The sequence below is a fragment of the Cuculus canorus genome, chromosome 2 (assembly GCF_017976375.1).
Source record: "Cuculus canorus isolate bCucCan1 chromosome 2, bCucCan1.pri, whole genome shotgun sequence".
NCBI classification, from domain to species: Eukaryota; Metazoa; Chordata; class Aves; order Cuculiformes; family Cuculidae; genus Cuculus; species Cuculus canorus.
Window position 1 is genome coordinate 5,954,290 of NC_071402.1, and position 17,540 is coordinate 5,971,829.

Here is a 17,540-nt window from a genome sequence, read left to right on the forward strand (position 1 = left end):
TTTTTTCATTGTTTGAAGTGTTCGTGCTAGATACATGGAGTTTAATTGAGATATGGTTAAGTAAAATAAATTGAATTTTTAGGCTTTCCATGAGACTGTGGAGACATGGCTTTGACCAGTGTTGCGTGATAAGCCCTGTACTGTCTGAAAAGTTAATTATTTTATTTTTTTACTGTACTTCTCTCAAAGCTCTTTGCCCATCTTTGTTGTACTTACTATTTATTCTCTGCTATGCCTATTTATGCTTTGGGACTCTGTTTAGATATCTATTCTTCACGTGTGTCCCATTTCTGTATTGCTTTTCTGCCTTTTTCTGTTATGTTTTTGTTTTGTCCATATACTTTAGAAGGCCGATCCATTAAAAGGTGCAATAGTATTTGTCAAATGACAGATGAAAACATATAGTCACGGAATAGGGAGGTGATTAGGTCCAACAATGAGGTATTTTAGTCAATAAAAAGAAGTAAGAGAGATCATAGTGGTGATGAGACAAAGTGCTTTAATAAAATTTTGCAGGTACCTTAAATCAACACCGTGAGACAGAGACAGAAATGAGCCTGACTGGCTTTGACTACAATGGACTGCAGTAGTTCTGCTCTCCTGGTGGTGGAGCTCATGTTTACCAGGAGATGTGTTATTCAGCTGTAAATCGTAGAATCACAGAATCACAGAATCACTAGGTTGGAAGGGACCGGTTGAGTCATCGAGTCCAACCATTCCTAACACTCCCTAAACCATGCCCCTCAGCACCTCATCCACCCATCCCTTAAACACCTCCAGGGAAGGTGACTCTACCACCTCCCTGGGCAGCCTGTTCCAGTGCCCGATGACCCTTTCTGTGAAAAATTTTTTCAAGCTCCTGGTGGAACTTGAGGCCATTCCCCCTTGTCCTGTCCCCTGTTCCTTGGGAGAAGAGGCCAGCTCCCTCCTCTCCACAACCTCCTTTCAGGTAGTTGTAGAGAGCAATAAGGTCTCCCCTCAGCCTCCTCTTCTCAGGCTAAACAACCCCAGCTCTCTCAGCCGCTTCTCATAAGACTTGTTCTCCAGTCCCCTCACCAGCTTTGTTGCTCTTCTCTGGACACGCTCCAGAGCCTCAACATCCTTCTTGTGGTGAGGGGCCCAGAACTGAACACAGTACTCAAGGTGCGGTCTCACCAGTGCCGAGTATGGGGGCAGAATCACCTCCCTGGACCTGCTGGCCACACCATTTCTGATACAAGCCAAGATGCCATTGGCCTTCTTGGCCACCTGGGCACACCCACAGGTCCTTTTCCTCCAGGCAGCTTTCTAGCCAGACTTCTCCTAGTGTGTAGCATTGCATATAGTTGTTGTGCCCCAAGTGCAGGACCCAGCATTTCGCCTTGTTAAACTTCATGCCATAAGTGTATGTACAACTTTACTTGGTTTCCCTGAAATATTGATTCCTGTATGGACTTGTTCAGGTATGTGTATGACAGCTTCTGCATTTTTTTCTGTCCAGGAAAAAATGAGCCCTCATCCCCCCCCCAGAATTCTGAAAAATCTTTGATGGATTATTTTGTATCTTGGGACAAATGATAAGTTGTGGTACAGTCTAGTGAGATCTTCTACTAAGATAAAGTACATGTGAAAATACTCTGCAAAGTGTGTTACATTCTTTAATTTTTTTCTTTTTCTTCTTTGTCTCTCAAGTTTCACATTAAAGGCAAAAGGAAAAGGATAGAAATTCTGTAGCAGTGATATTTGTTGAATGAAAGCATTTTTTTTGCACTTATTGTAACCTTCTTAAAACCGTGGCTATGTTTTCTACAATATATACGATATAGAGCCTTGTGAACTGTATTTAATAAATTACTATTGAGAAAGGGCCTTGAAGATGAGAGGGCTGGAGCACCTCTGCTATGAGGCCAGGCTGAGGGAGTTGAGGTTTTTCAGCCTGGAGAAGGCTCTGGGGAGATCTTAGAGCAGTTTCCAGTACCTTAAGGGCGCTACAGGAAAGCTGGGGAGGGGCTTTTCTACATGCATGTAGTGACAGAACGAGGGGGAATGGCTTTAAATTGGAAGAGGAAAGATTTAGACTAGCCTTTAGGAAGAAATTCTTTATCATGAGGGTGGTGAGGCACTGGCACGAGTTGCCCAGGGAAGTTGTGGCTGCCTCCTCCCTGGGGGTGTTCAAGGCCGGGTTGGATGGGACCTTGAGCAGCCCAAGTATTTGTTCTGTAGTTCTTCTGTTTGGAGTGTGTTATATATTTATTTGAAGAAAATTTAACCATGGTAATTTGATTAATGGTGCTATAAGAATGGCTGTTACATTAGATAAGAACTCTGTGTTGGCGTTTAAAAATGCCACCTTAAATTTTGATAAATTGTTATATATAGTCAGTCCTATTACTTCACTTATGATGATTTAAATTGTTTCCATGATCAGCTCTTCAGTGAGTTCCCATCTTTGTACTGTTTCTACCATCTTCAGAGAATATTTACTTACTGGTACACAACATTTAATTGAAGCTATATTAGGTAAGAATGTACGCAAAAAAGGTGAGGGGGAAGAAGGATAAAAATGGTTAAATTTAGTGTTTTCTAGGTCTGCCTATAACAATCTTATTAAAAATAGGAGTGAAAAATTCCTTTAAAATAAATATTTGACAGTTTTTGTGCAAACTGTTTGACAACATTGTATGAAGTATGTTCAGCCTGAAAACTAGCTTTGATGGCAGTGTTACTTTAAAAAAGGAGTGATTGCATTTCAGGACTGGTAAGTGAAGTCTTAAAAATACATTTACGAACTCATGTTCTTTTAACAGCGTCCCCGAACGCTACCATTTACAACACAAGTTGTTTTATTTTTCTAAAACTAAATCGAGATTGGAAGTGATTGAAAGACATGCTGTGATAATAGCATGTGTATATTCACTCTAAGACAGTTTAAATTGTTTTCTAAGAATACAAGGAAATGTAAAATTGAAGGTTGTTTTTTTTTTTTGTGTGTCATTCATGTATTCTCTGGAGGAAACCTTGTATAAGGTTCAACTTTTCCTGTAAGGTTGGAAAGAGCAATGATTCCTAAATAGTGTTACTTGAAATAAGGTATAAGACTGAAGGGAAAAGAAATTTAACACTTATTTCCCTTTTTTTTTGGTGTGTCTGTTATGTTTGGGTAAAGGATGTAACGGTATTTCAGCCTTCATTGGGTTGTCACTGTTCTTCTAAAGCATTTTTAGGCACCAGAGGGCAATGTTGGGCAAATATTGCTGAATTCTGCTGTCCAGCAAAAAGCAATGTTGAAGATGTCTTTCAAACATTCTAGATATGTCATTGTCTTTTAAAACTTATTAGTGTGGGTTAAGTTTTAAGAGTAAGTATCTTGATTTCAGTTTGTGTCTGGAACTCTGAAGCCTAGTTGAGTTTTATGGTTGTCTTTTTCTCCATTTTGGTTAGTTTTTATGCTTTCTTAATATCTTTACTTTTAAAAACTCACAATTTTACTTTATCCTTTGTGTGATAATACACTTGAGGCTCTTTTATTTCTAGTCCAGACATAGTATGTACTTGGTGCAGGTGTCTTGGTGTTTCCATTGTTTGGTCTCTTAGAAAAACTCTTCATTTTCATGGGTTTTGTTGTTAAAGAATAGACTGAGAGCTCATTCTTAATGCATTATAGGATAAATATGTTGTTCTGAGGACTAATTTTGCTTCAGCAGTTACCTGTGAGCAACATGCTGTGTCTGTGATCAGCGTGATCTAAGGGTGTCGTTTTGGTATATTTCCTGGAGTTAGGAAACAATGTACAATGTACATAGCAATTTTCTTCACTCTACTGTTATTAAATCATTTTAATCCTAGCAATTGCTGTGACTAGTAACTCTTCTTGTCCATTAGCAAATGCATATTTTGGGTAATTGTACTCCAGATCCATTCATGTACCTTTTTGTCTATTCCTGTCTCTGTTTATCTTCTATCTGGATTATACCAGCAGTTTAAGTTCTTTGGTGAGGAAGATGCTTCCTCTATCAGCTGCATTATGATTGCTGTTTTTCCTGAATCTTGACCATTAGCCTTTAAAATCACCGTTCACTTATTTAATTTTTCTCAGTTAATTTCCCTGTTCCTCCTGCCACTCCCCGTTTTGATCTTTAATTTTTTCAAGGTTATTTGGCTCGGGTCCATTCCAGTCCTCAGTTCCCTGGAACAAGGAAGCTCATTGGTGTCATAGATCAAAACTAGCTGGGTGGTGAGGTTCTGACTGACAACTTTGAGGTCATATGGCAGCCTGTATATATATGGGCTTGACTGTTTTACATGCATTTATTGAGACTATGCTGGTTTATGGTCTCCCTTCAGTTTATTGTTTCCTTTACAGGACCCTAAATGTCTTCTCATGCTCCCTTTCAATCCAACTTGATAGTGGAGGATGTCTGATTTCTGGGATGGGGGACTAATTAATATTCAGTAAGATTACAACTGTTTATACTGCAAGAAGTGAAATAAATGTAGAAGTGTGAAGTGAAATGAATGTATGGATATGAAGTGAAATCAATGTGTAGATGCATGTCCTTGTCATGATTAAAAATGTGAAGTAGATGAGTGAGAACATGGCACAAAGCTTTATTTACTTATTGCTTCCCTCTCCCCCTGGAAAACTGGCCTAATTAGGAACATGTCTTAATGAGGAGCTTCCTGTATTGCAGGAAAGTGACCTGACTATGGTTTTGCAGTGACATTGCAATCTGCTAGTGTTTTGTGTGTGTGTTTATGGCAGTTGCTATACTGGCTAATTTGGGGAGGTAGCTAGGAATGGAAAAATAATGATGTGTAGCAGTTGTTACAAGGTAAGTTCAGTGTAGTATTAGGAGAAAGTTTGAGCTGGAAAGGCTTTCCAGGTTAACCACTGCATTCAGTTACCTGATCCCCTCTTAGAGGCTGCCACTAAGGAAATTCCAGAACTCCCTAGATAAACATCCTGGGAATGGTTAATGTAGAGTTGACTCTGCTTCCAAGTAAGAAGAGGAATTAGAAGAGGTCTCTGTCAGTTCTGTTTTATTTCCATTTGCTGTAGCTGATACTAAACAAGACATTAGAGGTCTTTATTTTTGTCACTGATTTTTTAGGACTTCAAGTCCTTGGATAAAAGTAATTCATTGAGGTGAATCCTGAATAATTGAAATATATTTTAATATTTGGCCAAGTGATAGTTCAGTGCTTTCAGGGCTGAAATGATCTTACGAAGACTGCTGTAACTGTTTTAAAAGTTAGTTTTGGAGTGTGTATGGGGCTCTCTTCTGTTTGTAGTCTAAGATTTGCTTCTGCTAAAGCAAAAGCAGAATGATTATGATGAAGACTGAGGCTAAGTCAGTATTAGAGAGTGAATGTTCACCCCAATTCTGTGAGGTGAATCCCACTGGAAGGATTCAGTTACATGCATTCAGTTATGTTGCATCATATCCAAAATTAGTTTGTATTGTCTATTTATTGCAATAATTATTTTGATCTCTTTATTCTGCAGTACTGCAAGGAGTATTTCACCAAGAGCACAAACAAAGCCTGCTTAGGCTCCCTGCTGCATAAACATACGTGTTTGAAAAGTAGTGACCAAGCTCGTGTTTATGAAGTGGGAATCCCAAAGCATCAGTGCTCTGGTGCACTGGGTACTGAGTGTCTGCTGGAGGCAGAATTAGTTTTTCTGTACTTGTTTGTGATTTATTTCCGACAGCTGAAGTCTCCATGTGAAACTGGGGGAAAACTGTAATTCAGTAGAAGTGAGAGTTTGACAGAGCTTCTTACAGCTCAAGTCAAATGATGACATTGAATTTTGTGCAATAATAGAACAGGATAGAGTTCTCTAACGCACCTTTCCACAGAGCAAGAGTAGCTTTGATTGAAGTAGATGTTGTCTCAACAATGTCAAGTCTACAAAGAAATAATTGCTAGAATGAAGGATTTTATAGCTCTCAGATATATTATAGTCTTGCTAACTTCAGATCTTCAGAAGAGGAGTCAAGAACCTGACAAACCTGTTCGGTTTGCTTTTTTAAGCTTTTGCTGTGTTTAGGACTTCACTGTTAAAAGTCTTAGGTGCAAAACATTTTTTCAGTTGTTATGTAGCATGTACATAAAAGATGGTTGGTTGTTAATTTTCTGGAAGGCACACTGAGGGGGGAAGAAATTCTGATAACAACTTTTAGTTCAGTTGATTTTGATTGCTGTTGGATTGATTTGGGTTAATACCCAGGAATTGCTTGGAGAAGTGGCTGGTGGTTATTTCAATGCAAATCAGGCCATTAAAAGTTCCTGTACATGACAGGTCAAGTTTCAGTTGTTTGCTGGGTAATTCCTATGGTGCCATTTGCATTTCTTTAAGTACTTGTTATGCAAGTATCAATTTTCCAAGTTTCTAGTTGAGAATTACAAACATAAGAAGGCTAGGCTAGCTGCCTTTAAAGCTGACATGAGCATTAAAGGTGCACCACTGAAAACCAAACTGAATTAAAAAACAGGCAATAGTAGATGTTTTCAAAGGAAAGCAATGCTGGTATTCTGGTACTGTGCAGATAACCATAGAATCATAGAATAGTTTGGGTTAAAGATCGTCCAGTTCCAATGGCTCTCCCATGTGCAGAGATACCTTCCGCTGGATCAGTTTCCTCAGAGCCTCTGCCAGCCTGGCCTTGAACACTCACAGGGGTGGGGTTTCCACGACTTCTCTGGGCAACCTGTGCCAGTGCCTCACAATCATAGAATCACCAGGTTGGAAAAGACCTCTTGGATCATTTAGTCCAACGAAGTTTTGTGTGGCTCAATCCATCAGATTTTTCACCTGTGTTTACAAAAATAGTATTGACCTGTGTCATAGAGTTTTGTTTTCCTATGAAGCATCCTCACGGAGCTGAAGTTTTTTTCAGTTGTACTTACTGCATTAATTGATGGAGATATTTGCATGGCATCTTTAGTAAAAAATAAAAATAAAAGTCTTTGTATACAAAAGCAGCTGGTGACTTGAACTTATGTACTTTACAACATTAGATGTCTTACTTGTAACAATGCATTCTGTGTTAAAGCAGCTGAAATTCATGAACTCAGCTTAAACTAACTTTTTCAGTTTTCTAAGGACAGTAATGCTGTGTTTATAAGTTTGTTAAATAATTTTATTTTTGCTTAATTTATTTATTAAGTGTTTTAACTTTAGGATGCAGAGAGATTTCTCAGGCTTTCACTGAAGGAGTAAACCATACAGTCTAACTTCAGGCATCTAGGCTTGAGAGAGGATCAGGGTAGTGAAGTGGATGCCTTATTCCAGGTCTCTGAGATGCTTAGGTTGGATAGCAAAGTCAGACTTACTCTATTACCTGTAAATACTACGTTTGTTTTCTCCCAATGGATAAATATTTTCTGGCCAGGAAATTTAATTAAAGCTAAGCTCTTGCTTATATATGAAAAACATCTTCCACTGTCCAAAATATAAGCAAATACACAAGTAAGGTCACAAGTATAATTAAATGTAGGTACAAACCAACACTGTGCATATTATAGCACCCTCCTTCTTACTGTGCTTAGATATATATTTTTCTTGGTTTTTTCATACATTGTTCCCGCCTCAGATCCTGAAACACGTTTCAGTGGAGAATACAAATTTTGCTGTAATTCTAAAAGTCACTGGAACTTAAAAACCAAACTAACTGATAGAGCAAATTGGAATAAATCGTAGAAGTTTGGGTGGTGTAATGCAAGAGATTAAAATATAAGTGTATATCATAGAAATGTAAGCATATATTATAAAGGGATTTATCTGTGTAACATGACTTTTTCAGGGTCTCTTGACAACAGGAGTAGAATTCGAATCGCTTCCTGCAGCTCTTTCTCTACCTGCTGAATCCGGTCTCTATCCAGTAACTCTTGTTGGTGTTCCTCAAACAACCGGACAGATCACTGTCAATGGTAAGGGTTGTCTTTAGTCTCTTCCTAGCAAAACATCCACATCTTTTCCATCTCTGTGGATTTCATAAATTTATACGACACACAGTTATTTGCCATTCTGAATTCTCCTCAGTAAATAAAAGAAAACCCCAGATGATCGTAGAAATGTTTTCTTTACTATACTTCCTGAAAAACAGAGCCTGAAAAATCACTTGGTTGTAACAGCACTAAAGAACACAGGCTTACAATATCTCACGAATGAGAGGAAAAGGATAATGAACTCAAACTTGCCTTGATTAATGCTTTCATTTGGAAAGCTTCTGAGGAGGATTACTGAACTTTTTCATGAGAATGAAAGATAATCTTGCCATTCGTTTTTCTTAATTGTGTTCATGTAAAACATTTTTTCTGATTGCTTCTGTGGAAATGATCTGGCCATTATGTGTGTGGGCTGTTGCAGTCAAAATATCATTTCATTAATAAGTGTAAATAGAATAGTGTTTGTAGTAAAAAGAGAATTAAGAAGCTTTAGTAGAAGATGAGCATATCAGTCTTCCAGAAAACGTGATGTGTGTGAAGATGGTGAATTCAACAAGTAGTAGGACTGAATCATGTTACCAGCACACAGTTCTAGGTACATGTTCCTGGAATACAGAGTTACAGGAAAAGGGCCATTTTAATAAAGCTAAACAGCAAAAGAAGGTGGGTTTGAACTTGACAAAACTCTGTCCTCACCGAGTTTTTCTTAAGAGCTTTTCTCTTTGCTCATAAAATGATTCTTTGTTTGTTTCCATTTCAGAAAATCACAGTAAATACAGAATACCATTAAAGCACTCAGGACATTTTTGCTGTAGTTGTCTGCATTTAACTGCACGTACTAGAAATGTACTGCAAGTATGGGAGTTGATTTCAGCATTTGGGGGCTGGTTTTGTGTCAAAGTGTTGAATTTTCCTTCAGATATAGATTTATATATTGCCTGGTAAGGAATTGGTGTAGAGGTACTTTCCTACTGAATTGAATTGAGGATAAGCTGTGGTGTTTCGTGGCAGGTGTCCATCTGTATGCACATATTCCTTTTTTCTCTTGATTAGTTTTGTTTAGGATTCTTTTTTTTCCTTAACTCCTGGGTACAGTTGAGACTCCTATAAACAGGAAAGGGGAAAGAGAGGACTGTTAACCTGTGTTGATGGGTAGCAAGTTTTACATGCACTAGTGGATTAGGGGATATAGTGGAGACCCCCATTTTATACTACAGCTTGTGATGTTGGCTTGTAAAGATTCTATAGATTTTACCTCAGCACATGGTGGAAATCATAGACTCTTCTGTTAAGATTTTAATTACCTGTCACATTTACAAAAGCTTACATGTGTGTTGTTTGTATGTTGTCGTGCAGCTATAAATGTTGTTATTAGTTTTATTTGTCTGAAAACCTTTTGCATATTTTGTGTCCTGATGGAAAGATGTAAAGAAGGTGGTGGTTTGTGTAGCAGAAATATTGGCAAGATCTGACTAAGTACTAAGCTCACCAAGTGTCATTATTTCCTTTGTTCAGAAGTAGCCCAAACTTGATGTCATGCTACAGAAACAATTTGATTACGAGATACAGGAAGAAACAACTAAAATAACTTCCTTATACTCTCGCTAAGTGAGCTTATTACTTTGAGACCTTTCAGCAAACAGAAAAAATCACAGCATACTGGTGTTTTCTTCTAAAATTCAGGTTACCACACTTCAGTTTTTGGAGTCTTCAGTGATTGCCTTCTGGACAATCTACCAGGAGTGAAGACCAATGGTTGTACTGTCGAAGTCATTCCAGCTTTGCCAAGGCTGCAGATCAGTACCTCCCTTCCAAGGTAAGAAACCGAATTAAATGATGTTTTTATTTGTTTGTATTTAAGCATTAGTCACGTGCTGAATAAAAGCTCCTTCATGTCAGGGTATGATCAGTGCCTTAGTAAAATAAGACATAAATTGTATCTATTCTGTTTACTTTAGAATATTAATCTATTTTTTTTTTAACTGCTTGAAACCTTGAAATTTCATAGACAGTATTTTGAGATTTAATTAGCTGAGGGAGTATAAGGGTTATTAATTATTAAAGTCATAGTTGTAAAAGATTCATAAAATCAAGGAGATAATCCATGGAATAGTGTGGATTGGAAAGGATGTCTCTGGAGCTTATCTGGTCCAGGATCTTCCTCAAAGCAGGGGCAGATTTGACAAGTGATATGACTTAAATGTTAGATCAAGTTGCCAAGGACATGATCTAGTTAAGTTTTAATTATCTCCATGGATGGCTTTTCCGTCACCACTGTGGGAAATCAGTTCTGATCTGACAACATTAACGAGTAGGAGGAGTAAAAACTCTTCTTTTTTTCGAACTGAGCTAATCCAGTTCTTTGAACCTGTCCTCGTGTTGTGCTCCAGCCTCCTAATCATTTTGATAACCCTCTCCCAGGCTTGCTCCAGCATGCCAGTATTTCCATTGTCCAAGAGTGGACCAAACTTGATGTCATGCTACAGAAACAATTTGATTAAGAGATACAGGAAGAATCAACTCAAATAACTTCCTTATACTCTCACCAGAAAGGACACAGTAGTTTTGTGGGGCCTTTAGAGTTTTTTTCCCATGAAGAATGTGATTGACTGACTCCATGATTTTACAGAGTGTTTTTAAGACACTGATTCAATTCAATTTTCAGAACTTTTCGTGGTTCAAGAGCATTGAGCCACTAAGTGCATGTTGATCACTATATCTCAGAGTCTTGCCATCCATCTGCTGTTTTGCAAGTAGTGGTAAAGGTCTGGAGTTTCGGTTTTCCTCTCCCCTTTTTTCTCCCCTTTATCCATATCCCTTTTCCATTTTTTCTTTTTCATTTTCCCTTTTTCCTTTTCCCCTTTTCTTTTTTCCTTTTCCTTTTCTTTTTCGGTGTTCCTTTTAGCCATGGATCAGGAAACAGCCTTTTGTTACTTACTGACTTAATAGCTGAGGTACCATAGATGGTGTTCTATTGATTGGAAGACCTCAGCTCCATTTATGATCCTTGGTAGCATGACCATCAGTATCGTATGACAGAAAGAGAAATCTATGTGTATTTATGTACAATTTTGATTGTGTTCTTCAGTATGATTTGATTAGTAAAGCAAAGGAACTCGTTTAGTTATGATCCTTCTATACTGAATTCTGCTTTTTTAGTGTGGAATGGGCTGTATTGATGGCATTGGATTACACAGCTATAAATGTAGTATCCTGATGAAGACAGCAGAATAATAAAATACTGCGATTGACTTACATGTTGGTAAATTCTCTATAAAAATCCTGCTAGATATGGAGTCTGCATGGTTTAGCTGCAATCAAAATTAATACTAGCTAGCCAAGTTATGAATATATTAAAGAACACGATGGGTTTGAAATACAGAGGGAATTGCAGATATTCTTAAATGAGCATAATATCTGCTCCTTTTGGATTTATGTTCAGCTGATAATGTGGAACATTAACAAGATTTTCTTTGTATATTGGTGTATATTGGTGTATATTTCCTTTTTCATTGGTGCTAAATTAACTCTTAGTTTCTGCAGATGCTTCAGTTTCAGTAGTGAGTTCCACTAACACCCTGGGAATTCAGATGCACTCCTAGCTACCTTGCAGTATGCCCGGGAAGTCTCTGTTTACCTTAACTTACTCCTGCTCCCGGCCTCTGTGATGCTAGCAAATTGCCTCATGTTGCCTGTCAGCAACATTTTATCCTTTGGTTTCTCTGAAGGATGCTGTACTTTTAAAAAGACATGTTGAAGAAATGAAAGAACATTCTTAATTTGCAAACAGCAGGATAAAATCTGCTATCCTTGCATCTTGCTGATTTGCTTTATATTTACATTGCCATTGACACCCATCTTACCAACATTTGATAGCATCATAGAATTGCTTGGTTGGAAAAGGCTTTGTTACAAGTATCTATATAGGACTGATTGATGAGAAGCTGTTGATTGATGGCAAGCTCGATATGAGCCAGCAATGTGCGCTCGCACCCTGGAAGGCTAACTGTATCCTGGGCTGCGTCAAAAGAAGTGTGGCCAGCAGGGTGAGGGAGGTGATTCTACCCCTCTATTCCTCTCTTGTGAGACCTCATCTGGAGTCCTGTGTCCAGTTCTGGAATCCTCAACATAAGAAGAATATGGATCTGTTGGAATGGGTCTAGCGGAGGGCTACAAGGATGATTGGAGGACTGGAGCACCTTCCCTGCGAGGACAGGCTGAGAGAGTTGGTGTTGTTCAGCCTGGAGAAGAGAAGGCTCCAAGGAGAACTTATAGCAACCTTCCAGTACCTGAAGGGGCTACAGGAAAGCTGGAGAGGGACTTTGTAAAAAGTCATGTAGTGGTAGGTCTAGGGGCAATGGCTATAAACTGGAGAGGGGCAGATTTAGGCTAGACATAAGCAGTTGTTCAAGGCCAGGTTCGATGGGGACTTGGGCAGCCTGATCTAGTGGGGCTTGGAGCTAGATGATCTTTAAGGTCCCTTCCAACCGAAACTATTCTATGATTCTGTGATTCTATGATTCTAACTATGGTTGTGCTAAACAGAGTTAACAGAAATAGAGCAATAGGTGTAGCCACCAAGTCAGAAGAAAAATTGCTTCTACAGCTACAGTAAGTCAAACCAAAGTTGCAGGCAGGTCAGGACAAATTCAGAGCAGGCATAGAATCAAAATGGTTTGGATTGGAAGGGAACTTTAAAGATCATACAGTTCTACCCTCCCTGCTGTGGGTAGGGACATCTTTCACCAGGTCAGGTTGCTCAAAGCCTCATCCACCCTGACCTTGAACACTTCTAGGGATGGGACATCCACAACATCTCTGGGCAACCAGTTGCAGTGTCTCACCACCCTAATTGTAAAAAACTTCTCCCTTATTTCCCATTTAAACCTCCCCCTTTTCAGTTTAAGCTGTTGCTCCTTGCCCTGTCACTACAGAGTTTGGTAAAAAGTATCCCTCTGTCTTTCCTGTAGCCTCCTTTAAATTCTGAAGGGCTGCAATAAGGTTTCCCACAGCCTTCTCTTCTCCAGACTGAACAACTCCACCTCATCCTGTTCTCATAGGAGAGGTATTCCAGCCCTTTGACCATTTTTTTAGCCTCCTGTGGACTTGCTCCAGCCAGTCCATGTCTTTCATATGCTGAGAACTGCAGATCTGAATGCGGGGTTCCAGGTGGGGTCTTAGCAGAGCAGAGGGAGAGAATCACCTCCCTCGCCCTGCTGGCCATTCTTCTTTTGGGATGTGACTGGCTTTAAGGGGCTGCAAGCGAACATTCATGGCTTGTATCTAACTTTTAATCTACTAATATCCCCATGGCAAGCCTCAGTCCTAATGTCTTGCCAGTTTTGAGCAAAGCTGGTGGCTATATAGCTTTTAAACAGGAATTTAGATGCTTTTACTTTAAGAAGCTGTATTACAGAAAAAGATGCATAAACTGGATTACAACCTATGCTCAGGATTCAGATGTACATTTATTCAGTAATTGAAAGTACCATTTGTTAGGTTTGTTAGCCTGCAATTCCTCAATGCTTTTTTCTGAACGTGAAGGGAGAAAAGCAATTCCTTTTTACCTGTCACTCCAATTACCCGAACTTCAGAGTGATGCAGTGATAATGATAGATGACAGCAAATTTTAAACAATCAAAAGAGATGTGTTTTAAGTACTTGTTATCATGGATGCATTCCAAAAGACTAAAATCTGCTGTGCTTTGTGGAGAGTGCTATGGATTTGTGGAGGTTAGTCTTGTGCTAAGGAAGGATAGGAGTGGAAGGAAGAATAGCAGAAATACCTGCCAAAAGAAGTTAGTGAACCTGGGCTTACCAACAGATTTATTGGTCATTAATCTCAGTAACTTTTGCCCTTGTATCCTTGATGCCTTCTGACCACTTTGCATTAGCATGAAAAATACAGTCAGAAATTGAACTTCTGCCCATCTATCTTGTTCTGCAATTCTCCTTTGCTCATTCATGTTCCAAAGAGTTCATTTATATTCACTATTTCACCTTTTGCACAGTGAATTTCTTCCAGGATCCACTCCCATGAGGTTTATGCCCTCTACTGTCCACAAAACCTGCATTCTCTCAAATCCAGCATTAATTCTTCCTTGAAAAGGTCAAGGTTACTGCTCAATTCTCCTTTACCCATGGTGTGTTGTCGTAGCACCATGCATATCTGCTACTTCAATAGTTGATTGGTTTGACACATTTGTTACTTTAAAATTAAATGCTTGATATTTGTTTAAATAAATTCTCGTGTTTCTGAAAGTTTAGACCCCCATGCACTTCTCTGGCACATACAACTCATGAAATAATCTTTGTTTCATGTCTTAAGTTATTTTTTACAATATATTGCTCTACTAAATATATCTTAACCTGATATTTCAGTTACGGTTTATATTTCCTTGTTGTTTATCCCAGAGAAAAGAAGGCTCCAGGAAGACCTTCTGGCAGCCTTCCAGTACTTAAGAGGGGCTACAGGAAAGCTGGAGAGGGGCTCTTTCTCAGGGAGTGCAGTGATATGATGAGGATGAATATTTTTCAGCTGAAAGAGGGGAGATGTAGATGAGATATTAGGAAGTAACTTTTTCCTGTGAGGGTGGTGAGGTTACCCCGAGAAGTTGTGGATAGTCAATCCCTGGAGGTGTTCAAGGCCAGGTTGGATGAGGTTTCGAGCAACCTGATCCAGTGGGAGATTTCCCTGCCCATGGCGGGGGGGCTAGAAGTGGATGATCTTTAAGGTCCCTCCTGACCCAGCCTGTTCTATGACTCTGACTCTTACTCTCCTCAATTTTTTTTTTGTTATTTTTGTTTTACATTCACCTATCCACAGTCATTGTTATTCAACCCTAGTGTTCCAACACTTGGTAGATCAGATAGCACTTTTTTCAAGTTTGCTCATTCTAATGACCTGCTCTTGCTTATTTTTCTCTTTTTCTCTTTCTTACAGTTTTGCTGCAATTATTTTAAGCAAAATTGCTTACAGTTTTGCTGCAAAGCTTTCACATTTAGGAATACATATTTTATATTGGTTGAAATCTGACCTGTCTTATGCATAAATTATTAAAGTTTGTCCTCAATGGTTATAGAAAATGACCGTGGCTAAAATAAGAATGGAAAATGACATTTAATATCACCAGGATCACACAGCAGTGGTTTCTGAGTCTTCAAAGAATAGTTGATATAATAGAGTAACTTGGACATGCTTTGAATGTGTTCATCATAATATTGTATTGGTCTATGTGTGTTTTTTTGTAGGTCTGCTCATACGCTTCAGCCGTCTTCAGGGGATGAAATCTCCACTAATGTGTCTGTCCAGCTTTACAATGGAGAGACCCAGCAGCTTATCATTAAGTTAGAAAATATTGGAACAGAACCACTGGAGAAACTGGAGGTCACAGCGAAAACAGTCAACACTAAGGGTGTGTATGTTGATTTATGTTTAGAAATAATGATGATCTCTTTTTCTCTGATAAAAGGAGACTACTTCTTTTAGGTCAGTTTAGAATAAATATCATAATCCCTTTTATGGAACTGGAATAATTCAGGTCAATTTTATCTTAAGAATATAGAGATGTAAGAGAGTTTAAGAAAATGTAGAAAGAAATGAAAGATATTGCAGAACCATCTGTGTGTCAAAAGGTCACCTGCTTTTTGGATTTCATCTTAATATTACTTGGGGAAAAAAGTCCTGAGGCAGTAACTAGTAAAAAGGAAGAATCTCGGATCTAAATTATTTTCTCCTTATGTCTAAATACACTGATTACTTAATTAATTAAATTAACATTATTAGTAATGTTGTCCTCCTTGAGGGAGTGGAAGTAAATAAACCTACTTTTATCTCATTCAATGAACAATAACTAAAAATTGGGATATTAATGTTAGTATGCTAACTTACTGTTCTTATTTCAGTAATTCCCATGTGCTCGAACTGTGCTGGGTGCTGTATGTGTGCAACGGAAAGACCAAATACAGTGCACATATTATTAAATGGTGAAGTTCACGTTATGCAATCACCTTAAACTGCCTTCTTTTGAAAGCAGAGCTTTCGATTAGATTATCCAGGGTCATGTCACACAGAGACTTCAGTTTCTATGGCCTGAAGTTCCACCAGGGAAGGTCTAGATTGGATATTAGCAAAAATTTCTTTATTGGAAGGGGCTGCCCAGGGAAGTGGAGTCACCATCCTTGAAGATGTTTAGAAAACGAGTAGATGTGCGCCAATTTGTGACATGGTTTAGTAGGCGCTGTGGTGTTGGGCTGGCAATTGGACTGGATGATCTTGGAGGTCTCTTGTAACCTTAATGATTCTGTGATTATATGATTCTTGCATTGCCTCACTGAATGGAAGTGTACCCCTGTGTTTGGAATTGTATGCACAAGATGAGCTGTGTTACTGGAGGAAACATACACCTAAATAAGCGTGACTTTATACACAACTCTGCTGTGGGTATGAAGTAAAGTCCTGAAAAACGCTAACCATGACAAATGAACTGATGGTTCCACATTAAGCATGTAATAATTACGTTATGTCAAATGTGATTGCATGTACGTTTTGCGAAGCAGGGACCTTGGCCTGTCTTAATGGACTCTTCCATTTTAACTGTTGTCGTAAATTGATATAAATGCATAAGGATGGACTCACGGTACAGTGTGACACGAGGAATCTGATAATCAACAGGGAACTGAATATTTGTCATGTCATCAGCTCAGTTTAGTCAGTGAATACTACATGCACAGGAATAATGAGAGTATGACATTAAATTGTCTCTGATAGCAATGCGAACTCTTAACCTGGGACCACACCTGGAAACATGAAACCCCACCTGGAGTATTGTGTCCAGTTCTGGAATCCTTAAAATAAGAAGGATATGGAGGTGTTGGAATGGGTCCAGAGGAGGGCCAGAAAAATGATCAGAGGGCTGAAGCACCTCTGCTCTGAGAGAGCTAAGAGAGTTGGGGTTGTTCAGCCTGAAGAAGAGAAGACTCCAGGGAGATCTTATAGTGGCCTTCCAGTACCTGAAGGGAGCGTACGAGAAAGCTGGGGGTGGACTTCACACAAGGGCCTGTAGTGATAGGACGAGGGGGAATGGTTTTAGACTGAAAGAGGAAGACTTAGATTAGACGTTAGGAAGAAATTCTTTATGATGAGGTTGGTGAGACATCAGCACATTTGGCCAGGGAAGCTGTGGATGCTCCCTCCCTGGAAGCGTTCAAGGCCAAGTTGGATGGGGCCTTGAGCAGCCTGGTGTAGTGGGAAGTGTCACTGTCTGTGGCAGGGGGGTTGGAACTGGGTGATCATTAAGGTCCCTTCCAACCAAAACCGTTCTATGATTCTATGATTCTAACTTGATATTATATATCAAGTTGAGAGCATTTGCCAACACTTATGAACTATCTATAGTGCATTAAGAAGTTGTCTCATGACTGTTCTTCTCTTCAGCTGATGTGTGATTTAAACTACTCAAGGTCTCCTTGAAAGCTATTAGATACCTTCATCTGGCATGACCACAGTCTGCTTGTCAGCTTGGGAGCCTGTGAGAAGTTGTTGTCCAATTTCGGCCAAATACAAAGAGTTTTCAATCACCTTTGGTTTCACCTGATTTACTGTGGTT

General features: G+C 39.0%; 1 protein-coding gene across 3 annotated transcripts in view; it reads left to right on the top strand.

Annotated features, from left to right (window-relative positions):
- The window catches only part of TRAPPC9 (trafficking protein particle complex subunit 9), a 536,040-nt gene that overhangs the window by 66,957 nt on the left and 451,543 nt on the right, over positions 1-17,540 (top strand). For all 3 annotated transcript variants that reach the window (XM_054059308.1, XM_054059310.1, XM_054059309.1), the window contains 3 exons: positions 7,788-7,914; positions 9,616-9,748; positions 15,184-15,347. In XM_054059308.1, coding sequence (XP_053915283.1) covers positions 7,788-7,914; positions 9,616-9,748; positions 15,184-15,347 — 424 coding nt within the window. The remainder of the gene's footprint in view (positions 1-7,787; positions 7,915-9,615; positions 9,749-15,183; positions 15,348-17,540) is intronic.